We start from the raw sequence: 12056 nt of genomic DNA, 5'->3' as shown, positions 1-12056 counted from the left end.
TTGATAAGCACTTGTACACAGGAAAATAAGAAACTCCTAAAAAGTTTTCTGTGAAGTACCTTCCTCTTCATGTCCTGTATTACTCTATACTTATAAATAATAAAATAGGAGACTGATAACAGTAGCTTTATGTAAGCAAGCTTAGAGATCACGTTCAGATAAGTGCTTTTGACCTAAATCTTGTAGCGCCTCGATCTGACATATAACCCCACAACTGTGAAATTCTGTATGAGATTTAGCAGTTTGAAGCTGCTAACTGACCCAGCCATAAAGCAGCCAGAGATAAGGATTTAAGGTACGATATGATACAATTAGACATTCACCTCCTATTTATTTCAGCCCATTTCAGTATTTAACCTACTTAAAAGTTGCAAGCTTTTTATTAAAATGTAAATGCTGGTATGCCATATATTTACACACAGCTAACAACAAGAAAAAAGGACTCTCATAAATTAGATTTCTGTGAATGAAAAGGGTAAACAGGAGATGCTTCTGCAAAACTCTTCTAGACGTGCAGAGATAAAGGATGGTTCTACCACACAAAATAATCAGATACAAAAATAGCTGTTCAGAAACAGCACACCTAAGGAGTACTTTAATCAAACATTTAGGTTACCTGCCAAAAGGACCATGATCTCTTCAAAATGCAATGCGGATTAAAGTGTTATCTAACACAAGCAGAAAACTAACCTTGGAGTGGAAGTTCGAAATGTGTTCATCATAATTTTCATGTCTTTGGATAGAGAAACCAGCTTTTTCAGCTAGATTGCAGAACTGGTTTAAAGTATTCCCTCTGTGTGGAGCAAATACCATTGCTTTTCCCTGGAACATTAAAAAGAGAATTTATACATATTTTAAATTGGAAGGGAATGAGATATAACAGACACCTGACTAAGCTTTTAAAATACTCAGGCTGGAAAAGACAATTGTTCTCTTGGTAAAGTATGAAAACAGGATAATATAAATCATTATTCAAAATATGCAATATTTCTGCGATTAAACAAAAGCAAAATAGAAACTAATAAATTCTTTAGAGAACTGCCAACTGCAACACATCTGCTCCTTTTCACATAATAGCAGTGTCTACAAATTACCTAGATAAAACACAGTAAAGGCATACAAAATATACCCTCAGTGCAAAGCCATTTGTTAGCTCATGACCACACAGAGACTGTAAATAATATTTTTTTATTTTTACTATCACGCATAGAAGAGTACCTCCCACTTGATGTCAGTGGAATTACAACAGGGCAAAATGGAAGGCAAATGAGACCCAATCATTAATTTTTTTTTTAAAGGATATTTTAAACTACCTGAGCAGTGCAACTGAATTTGACCCTAAATGGGAAAATTGCATTGAAAGCACAACTTAATATTCTTGCATAGTAATTCGGGATCTTTCAAGATGATCAGGCCACTTATGATGCCCAGGCAATATGTTATGGTCCATTAGCTAGTAGTTTGTTCATCCTTCTGCATTTAAGAAAACAAAAATGCTTTACCTTGAACTGACTGGTTTTAGACACCCTGTGCGAATTATGCGCCCCAAACCTAACCTACTTGATATAGCATCTCTTAAAATCTTATTTGCAAAATTAATTCTAATTGGCTGAGTAAAGTGCTCTGTCACTTGGAATGAAAACTGGTTGAAGAGCTGCAAACAAAGGTTAATACCAACAAACAGCCTATCAAATTGAGGGGATCACAAAGTTTACTGAGAGTTCTTTTATTTAACTTCTATATTAACGACAGCTAAGAGTAATTTGTGAGGTGCTGTAAACAATCAAATAGACAAGAAAAAAATTTAGGTGTCTGATCAAGTTACAGAATTGATTATATACTGTAGAAGAATATTTGGCTAAAGAAAATGCAATTTCATGTATCAGAAAAAGGAAAAATGATTGAATGAAAGAAGGTCAGTATGAATTCAGGAAAGTTATAATGCTGACACACTTCGTGAGGAAGATAGATGACAAATCTATGCGCCACAGCTCATGCACTCATACACTGAGACAACACTCAGGGAGGCAGCAAGGAAAACTATGTCAGTATCTACGGTACTAATGTGTACATAAAAGACTGCAATCATTAATACCATAGCACTGTATTTATTCTCACAATGTCTCCATGAGATAGGGAAATACTGTCATCCTCATCTCTCTCATGAGAAATTTAAGCACAAGGGAGACCAAGGGCAATACCCAAAGCAACTAATTTTTGTTCATTTGTATAGCTGTAACTTTCATTTTGTGGCTAAATAATTTTATGTGCAAAGGGGTGTAACTCCCACTAAAGGCACTGGAATTGTTTATGTAAATGTTAGGTCTGAATATAGGCTCAGGATGAAAAACATTATACACAGGAAATTCACAATCAGTGTGAAATGTGCTGTAACTTCCCTCACATCCTTGGCATGCTTTAATGTTATCAGGGAGAAGTCAATAGCAAAGGGAGCCTTCAGCTGAGGATCCTCCTCCTCCTGCTGTCATCTCATGCTCCCTAGAACCCTGTTCTGCAGAGACCCTTCCTAGCAGAATAAGAATGAGACTGCCCTGGAGTCCCTCATTTTCACCAGCAACTTCACAGTAATGGGAAACAAGTACCCCACCCAGGGCATTTACTGATGCCACAGTTTGTCAGGATTTCAGCAACAGTTGAACTTTCTGAACTTCTTGGGGGGCCAACCTCAACATCAGTCACTGTTCCTGCAGCTTCGATGAGGAAGTAAGGTTCATATACCATCACCACTGCCCTTAGAGATTTCAATTTGGAGTCAGCAAACTATGCAGTCAGTCCTTCTCACATTATATAGATTAGATACTTCAAATTTAATTTGAAAGAGAAATACAGCAAAATAGAGTGCAACGTGGTATATCTCTTAAAACCAGATTGAAAATCTTGAAGTAACTTCAGAAAAGGAGAATGGTCCTTCATGGACAACACCACACTGTTCCTTTTGGCCTGCTCATTAGCTGGCATAAAAAGCCATTCCTCCATTGAATTTAGTGCATGTCTAAAACAACTGAGGCTCTTGCCATTGCTGAGTAAGAAAAAATAAAGAAAAAATGAACCATGACTAAGTTTACCAATACAATAAAATAAAAAATGGCAGGTAGTGGAGATACTGTGGTCAATTCTAGTCTAACATAATCTCAGCTTAAAGCAGTTTCTGGTCAGCTGCCTGATTTGTGTAGTTCTGCTACCTGTTGTGTGGGATTGCATTCACATTTCTAATTTTAAAATCTTAAATCATGGTTTAATAACATCCAATTGACTTCACTGGGATTTTGAAGGGATAGGCCACAAAGGAAACACATCCATAATTTCAAAAATCACACTTTTATTACAAAAGTATACAAACAACTGCTTATTCTGTGAGTGAAACTAAATATATATTTTAATGATAGGGAAAAACTAAAATTAAGTGTAGGTAAACCAAATAGCTTGCTTATAAGAGGAATACAATAATGCTCCTCAAGATGAATTTCTTTGATGTAAAATTTCAGTGCCTAATTCTTGGAACTGGTTTTCAAATGATGTTTACCTTTGTAACAAATTCAGATAAGAAGTTTCAGCCCCCAGTAATTCTGCAAGCTGCTCATTTCTGCCTACATGCATTCATGTCCTCCCTTCAGGTTTCAGCACAAGTGTCTGAGAAGCCATACTATGAATCGGATGACTAAAATGAAGAGAATTCCTCTTTCCAGGAAAACAAAGTTACTGAAGACACAAAATTCTGTGACATTACAATGCCATAAGCCACAAATAAATAAATACAAATAACCTCCTTATTGCAAAAGGAAATAGCAAGGATAATTTTTTATAAAGAACAGTGACAATAGACTATCTGTGCTCAGTTTCTCCTTCAAAACAGTTTTTAGAATACTTGTTATTTTCTATTTACTGTATTTTTTTTCAAGTTTTCTGCTCTATTACTTTCCCCAAATTCTTTTATTCTAGTTGTACCTGGGTTGTTAACACCTGGAAGATGTTTTACATCTAGATGTGTCTTTAATTAGTTTCTTTATCAATTTGCCAAGATATTATCAATAATGAAATATAACTTCTACTTTTGAGACAAATTAACTCATGCAGAAAAGTAAACTTAATGAAAATAGTTTACAGCTTAGCTTAGGCATAAGCTAATGCCCATAAATTAATCTTAATTATCACAACTGAGAAACGAGTTCGGTATTTATTTTTCCTTTATAGGCTGAAGTATAGTGCCATTTAATAAAATGCACTTTGGTGTTATCCTTGGATTTAAACAGACCAATATAGAACAGGAAAAAAATGCTAACTACGTGTGATTACATCTTCTCTTGGGATCTCAAACCAGCATATGAAAGACGCGGGTCTTTCAAGTAAGAGCATATGCTTGATGGCATCTGTCTTATCTTGCCTTTTTTTTTTTTTAACAAGAAAGCTCATTTAAGCTCATTTAAGATGTCCATGCTCCCAGCTTCTACCTCACGCAATCTTTTGGTGTCCTCTTATTTATGAAATACAATTATCTGTAAAGCCATGCCATAAGTGGATATCCATTCACATGGCCATCCACTATCTGGAGGTGGGAACAAGGCAAGGAGCTGGAATTTCTTAAGCTAGCTTTGCTGGTGAGAGAAAGGAGTCATGGCCTAAACTGCACGTACAGGCTGTGCTAATAATCACACCATGCAGAAGAAACAAAAAGCCACCTCCCTTTACATCATCTACATTCACAAAGAATTGTAGCTCACCTGCCCAGCAAAGGCACATTCTGAATTTGAATTGGCTGACTGGAAGCAAGAAAGTCATGCTGGCTTTGGTTTAAAGCCAGGTTAACAATTTCTGGACTGTTTATAGACTTGAGCTGTAAACATTGGTAAAAATTCAGGCTGCTTTACCCTCACCATATTTTAATTCACATCTTCCACTTGAGTTAGCCACCCCAGTTAAAGAATGTGTGTGTGTACATATACATACATACGCATGTACACATGCTTTTGCCAGTATAGACTACCATGACCAGTGGGAGAAAAGCAACCAATAACTATTACTCCACTCCAGCTAAAAGCTCTAAATAGGTCACAATTACCAGGACATCTCTTATACGCTTCCTGCTACTCATACTCCTCCTCCACAACATCTTTTCATGCTACCACTTTAGTGGCCCACAGTGATACCTAAACAACCATGTGAGGGCACTGATCCGGGCCAAAAAAATATTTTTTTGCCTTTTTTCAAATTGAGATAGTGTTTGTGTTCCAAATCACATAGACGTCCTCAAAATTATTGCATACTGGAAGCTGATGGTATAACATCAAATTCAGAATGCATAACTCTGGCCAGGAGTTCCCTACATCTCCCTTGCTTCTACTGACAAAAATATCTGGGTAGCATTTCCTCCAGGGTGACTACATTTCTCCTGTCTGCCTGGCAGCTTTGATCCACATCTCATTAAAATCATTCAGTCTTAAGTAACTTGCCTTAAGTCACTCAGGAAAGTCTATGATAGAACCAAGAATAGAAACCTGATCACTCTAAGCAAAGAATGGGATTACTTACATGGCTAAAATGACTCAGTTTCTTAAGTCTTTGCACGTTTGAGTCTCATATTCCTTATGCAGAGAAAATCTCTCACACAAAAAGTAAAATGAAATTCTTAAATAAAATTTGGAGAACGCATTGTTAACACTAAATAGCTTTGTGCTGAAGTGGAAACTCCCATACAGAACGACTTGTTTGGTAAGCATGAAAGGTACAATTCTGTTTATTTCTTACACACTTTCTTCACATGTTTCCTCCTATTCCCTTTTTGATCACTCTCTCTCTCTTTAATTTAGATTCAAGATTATTTGTTGGTTATAAATATATGCACATAACAGCTTCTTGTTGCCTGCAGGTATCTCAGATTTATTTTAATAGACTAAAAGACTGAGATATGTAAAATATTTTCTCATTGACACTCATGTAGAACACGTAGCATTTTATTAAGAGCTTGATTTCACTATGTTCTAAAATAGAAAACACGTAAATACAGGGCTTCATGAAAAAAAAAAGTTTTGTGCTACAACATATGCATACGGCGTTTATTCATTTCATATAAACAGAAATGAAAAGAAAAAAAATTCTTTCATAATAAATAAATACACAATGACAAAGGTTACAAATGAAGGGATTACAAATGACAGAAGCCAACATAAAAACTTTCAATATCGTACTTTTACTTTAATATGAAGACATTATTATCAAAGGAAAATACTCGAGAAACGCTTTGATAAAAATAATCTCATGCTATCTTTGAAGCGGTTTCATTTATTTTACTACCCACTGTGTTCCTTATCAGAAGGCCAAGTATAAGAAGTTTCCTAGTTTATGATTAGGAAAGAATCTGATAGATTAGAAGACTCAATTGAAGTTGGACATAATAAGTATTAAAGTATTACATGACATTAATCCTGCCATTCCATTACTCTCTCAATCATTGTGCACAGACTAATTATTCTGAAGCCAGTGTTCAGGAGAAAATAGAAACATACTTACACTGGGTTGGAGTAATCTCTTTATTGCATCAACAAGGCTAGCTCTGTACCGGTCCAGAAACAGGCTGACATTGAGAAGAGAACAGAATCCAGATTAAAATGGGTTTTCAATTCTAATGATACTAATGCAGATAAGTACAAGGCTAATTACATATGTTTACACAATGTTGTAAAAGAGAAACTGTGGTCTACATTCCTGTGGTCCAATTCAAGTACTTTTTAATTAAAAAAAATAAACAAAAATAGGTGAAGCCTGAAGCAAATATCATTTAAACCAAAGCTCAAATATCAGCATGAACCTTTGTAAGGCTGAAATTCACAGACCACACATACAAGCTATTAAAATACTACCCTATCAGAAATCAGAATTAATACACTGTGATATGAAGCTAACATTTTACATGCCTTCTGTACAGGGGAGGGTGGAATTTTTAGAAGTACCTTCTATTGTACTGTGGGTGCTATTAATAAAGGTATTTTTTTTCCTTTTCCTTTTACAGTTGTAGCATTAATTCATTGTTATGTATTATGCATATTTTTTCTATTTTTATATCTACGTCTATCTTTCCACTTAAAGGTTTACAAGCCCCTAACTCCTCGCTCCCTCAAATGTTGTTCAAACACATTGACTGAGATCATACAGAGTTGTCTTCCCTCAAGACTGAAATCCTTCATCTACTGCATTGACAGCAGCAAAGCCAATTTTCCCATGCAATGTTGCCAACATGCTCAGCCCTATTTTGGCATGATTACCTCATGATCTGAGGGGATAATCCATTCTTCATGCCCCTCAGTACCTTAATGCATATACTAATACTGGCAACCAGGGTGCCAGTCACTCTTGACTAGATATTTGTGGACGTGTAGTTAATGTGGATGAGAGACAATGACAATGGTTAGTGAACAACCATCAGATAGCAACCAGTGCCTTTCAGTCCTTACTACTGTGGGCTGCGTTTATTTTGGTAATTCAGATAACAAAGACTCCATCCAGCAGGCCATAAATAATGTGATTCTTTCTTCATTATTTTTCATTCTTTCTTTGTAATAAAACTACTTCCAGTTTCTGTCAAGCTCAAGTTCCACTCTGTAAGGCATTTTGTCTGTTCTTTATGGTGCTTTTCTACAATCTCCATTCCTTTTTACTAGAATAACACTTTCTGAAGGATGGGTGATTTTTTTCCAGGTTAGAAATTTCTAAATGAATATATGAAAACAGCGGCCTGCAAACTGCAAGCCAGTCAGTAATAACAGAATACGTGTGGATATTTAGGTAAGGACACTCCACAGATACTAAAGAGAATACAATATTAAGTATTAAAGGGTGAAGCAGCTGTATAAGAACAGTAAATTTTCCTACTCAGGAAAATAAAAAAAGAGCCTTGTCAGCAACTAAATATCGGTGAAAACTGGCAGATCCCCAAATTGTTGGAAAATACGGTAGACTGGCTATCCATCTACCCACACATTTCTTAAAGAAAATTTTGTATAGAAGTATGACATTTTAAACTCCTTCAGGAAGATACTGAAGTACTGGATAATAAGCCCACTAACTGACAACCTACCCAAAAGGAAATTCAAATTTTAGTGATTGGCATGATAGCCGCTCTTCAACCTTGATTAATCTTATTGAAAGAAATGGACAAATACTTGTTTAAACTTAATTCACTGAAACAGCAGTTGATCTCTGTAATGTCTCCTGGGAGCTTTAGTCACACTCATTTCAGGTTGATCTCCATACAGATAGATACCATGAGACATTATTTGCCAGGAACATGGCCACCTGCAGAAGAGGTGGAATACAGTGCATGAGTTCTCTCCAAAGAGAATCTCTAAAAATAATTAATTTTCTTGAACATGGAACATCACAATTTTGATGGATTTTACCTGAGCTAAAATTCATTTTTCAGGGACCTTCATACCATTCTCTCTTTTTACAATGAGACAGGGGCACAATTACTGCTACCAGTCTCATTCCATTGAAGTGACAAAATTATAGGTCTTTGTTCACCAGGAACTTCAAATATTCAGGTGATCTGCCAAGAGATCGGACAACTTCAAGGATACCATTTATGCCTGACACTCACTTGATATTTCAGTGTTAAAGGAGACAGACTGAGACCTGCCACATACTCTGACCAGAGAGAGCATGGAAGAACATTTCTATCTCTGAGTTGGAGGATGCCCTGGATGAGGAAAATCCAGAAGAAGTTGTCAGATGATCTGTGATGCACATAGGTCCAGCATAGGATTTGGCCCATGGAAGGAGATTTAGTCACGCAATTCCTCTTAGCAGCAGCATTTGTAGGATTAAATACTAACATAGCATACTGAATATGTACCCCTTAGAAAATCCTTTAAAGCTTATTGAAATTATGTAATATATTGTTCTAAACCATTCTCACTTTGTTCTCATACCTCACTTTAAATTTGGCTTGGCTCACTTTGGTGGGCTTAGTATTTTCTTCTATAAAAATTTGATATCTTTTTTTTATTAAAAGTATCTCACGTTTATGTAGAAAGGTACCTGTGAAAATCGGAGCCTAGGACAAGAATAACAAGGTTTTTGGGGGACCAGAAAAAGTTTCTGATCCTGGCAGTAAAGAGGCAAGAACACGGTTTATGACTTGGCCTTTGTATAGGCAGTGCTGTTAATCTATAATATGAAAGTTTAGACCAAAATTGTATGGAAATAAGCCGTAATGAAACATTTAATAAAAAAAGTAGATTCTTTGTTCATTTCATGCTGCTGTTTTGTCTCATTATCTTGTGCCTTGCAACAATTGGCACATACTTACCTTTTATAGGCTGCAGTGTGATCTTATTCTTCTTTTTGCATATTTTCAATTAGAAAAGGAGCTTAGTTTACAGGTGCACTTCAGAAATGATTACATTTACAGGTCGTGCCCTATGTAAGAGTTACTTTTAGTTGACCTTCACCTACATAACATAAACCAAAAAAACCTTCTACATTGTCAGATTACAATGCACTTGAAAGTGTGGGCAAGAAAACAGACTTGAAATGAATAATAGACTTAAACTAAGGAAGAACAAAAATCTTACTGCATTCCCGCAGAAAGATTATATTAAATGAAATACTAACAGGAAAAAAAAAAGGTATATTTTAAGTTATCTAAAGAGTATTTTCAGTTCAGTTTTGCATTTCTGGTGAATCCATGACTCCCTGTGACTTCAGCAAGAGTCTCAGCAGTGAAAGTAATGTGGGACAGGCCTGCCAGCTTCTGCTGTGAAAATCCTTGCACGTATGCCAAACTTTAAGAATACGATCACTCTAACTAAATAAAGTTGGATATTATGCGTTTATGAAGTGATATGATGTTTTAGACCATATTCTGTCTCTACATTAAAATTACGTGTAAAAAGTCAGTTTGCAAAAACCTGCAAGGCAAAGATTTTTCTGCTAGCTCTCCCCTAATGGCCCTGACCGTCTTCTTGGACGAAAAAATTTCAGCAACATTTTTCTTACTTTCTTTATTTGTCTTAATGAAGAAAATAATCAGAAATCTGAGGCTCTCTGGAGCTTTGGATGAGCCTTGGTTGTGGCCCATCCACACAGACACCTGTTATTTCTCCTCCCTAGTCATACTCATGCTCACATTTCCAGCATCTGCTTGACATTGTACCTGTAAGCGCAGGTCAAATGAAAGTTCAGAGTTCTGGCAGCCTCACCTGGCCTTGAAAATGCCCCTTAAAAAAATGAGGTGAGTGGATATGCTCTAAAAATTCCATTATTTCAGTAATTTCTTCCAGTGTATCCTTCTTCCAGGTGTGGACTTGCTGAGATATATATTTTTTTCCATATTTTTTATCTCCGAGTTGACGTTTTACAAGTTATTTCAGAACTGCTGAGCCATGAAACTATTTTTATTGTCAAAATCCTGAATGGTTAAATAATGACTAGCTTTCACCATTTGCCTCTTATTTATTTTATAATCTAGTTGAGCTTCTAAATTTAGCTGTTAACTAATAGACTGTCTGTTCCGGGAAGTAACTTATTTTCCACCCCTGCACACAAGGTTTATGAACGTCTGACTGTAAATACATGAATATAAACACATCACTGCTTGTTGTAATCATGAACATGTTTACTTGAACCTCCATGTGGATTTGGGATATGTTTATGAATAGAGCTTGTTTTCATGTAAACGGGATCAAGCAGTACCACTGGTTAGCTATTCAGGAAATCAGACAATATCACCCTTGCTGGAAATACTTCAATAAAAATTTATCCATGTACCTAATATTTGAACTCAGATTTTTTGCTTTATAGTTCTCTGTTCTAATCCCAGATTTTATTGACTGACAATGAGCTATATGGTGGTGTTAAACTAAATACAATCTCTCCTATCTGTTTTTATCACTGAATACTTCAGGTTTCAGCTGTGGAGCTGTAAGAAGAGAGATTTCTTTTCCTCTTCAGTGACAGTCCAAAAATTCAGAAAGCAAAAAACCTGCCAACAGTTCTAAAGCCAATTCTATATCTCAGAAGAGAAATACATGAAAATGAAAAGAAGATTTGAGTTTGATAAAGCATAGAACATTTTTTTTCCCCCAGCTTTTTCATGTATCACAAAATCTAGTGTCCGTAACTAAAAGAATGGTTTTTAAAAGAAGCAAACAATAAAGGGATTTCATGCTTATTAAACTAGATATATGGGCACTTGGAATAAGAAAACAGAGGCAATTTCTGAATAAAAACACGTACTTTAAACTAACCTGCACATTTCTATTTATTTTTTAGAAATCTATAAATATTTATACACTTACCTGCATCTTAAGTGCTTCAAAATAAACATACAAAATGCAGGGATTGCAAATGCATAATGTATTTTACCTGTCATGTGTGATTCTTTGTTTCCTAAAGAAACTACACTATTTCCAAAAAGACTGGGAGGAGTATTAGCAAGAATATTACTGGAAAAAAAAACAACTTAAGTCTCACTCTGCTGTACTCACAGCACAAATAGGATGACATGGTGTGAGTATCAAGAATACAAGAGATGGCACAGCCAGGTTGTTTTGATATTTGCGTGAAGAACAAATTTAACTCTAAATCTCTTGGCAAGACCTCGCTTCACCCACATAATCTGGAGAACATCCATATGTGAGCCTTGTCTAAGCCTCCGAGAAGACTGTTGCCCTCCTGCTCCTGTCCGCCAGCACTCTGATCTGACTTTCATACTTAATCTGATCTAATCCTGCCCAGCATTAACTTCATCTGTGCAATGAAACCTGGAGTATCCATTCTAATATTTGGTGAGGAAGGCATTTACTAAATTACTTGCTGAAATCATATGGTGTTGTTTAGCTCCTTATTTTAATCAGATGATGCATTTCTGAGGCACATTATCAGCGATTAGTTAGAAACCCTTCTCTGTCCTTTTTGGGAACAAAGACCTCCTCTGAAATTAAATGAAGCACTGTTGATTCTACAAACAAACAGGTATTAGAAATAGGAAAAAAGAGGACTAAATACACTTTTTCTGGTGTTGTGCAAAAATGATAACTTTT

At 35.8% G+C, this 12056-nt stretch overlaps 1 protein-coding gene across 1 annotated transcript in view; it reads right to left on the bottom strand.

Moving 5' to 3' along the window:
* The window catches only part of CAMKMT (calmodulin-lysine N-methyltransferase), a 205299-nt gene that overhangs the window by 7371 nt on the left and 185872 nt on the right, over nucleotides 1-12056 (bottom strand). Inside the window, exons 9-10 of the mRNA XM_021392754.1 lie at nucleotides 6526-6589; nucleotides 691-822 (exon numbers count right to left, since the gene is read on the bottom strand). Of these exons, the coding sequence (XP_021248429.1) occupies nucleotides 691-822; nucleotides 6526-6589 (196 nt within the window). The remainder of the gene's footprint in view (nucleotides 1-690; nucleotides 823-6525; nucleotides 6590-12056) is intronic.

This window comes from Numida meleagris, chromosome 3 (genome assembly GCF_002078875.1).
Source record: "Numida meleagris isolate 19003 breed g44 Domestic line chromosome 3, NumMel1.0, whole genome shotgun sequence".
Classification (NCBI taxonomy): Eukaryota; Metazoa; Chordata; class Aves; order Galliformes; family Numididae; genus Numida; species Numida meleagris.
This window is presented reverse-complemented; position numbering and strand designations above follow the sequence as displayed.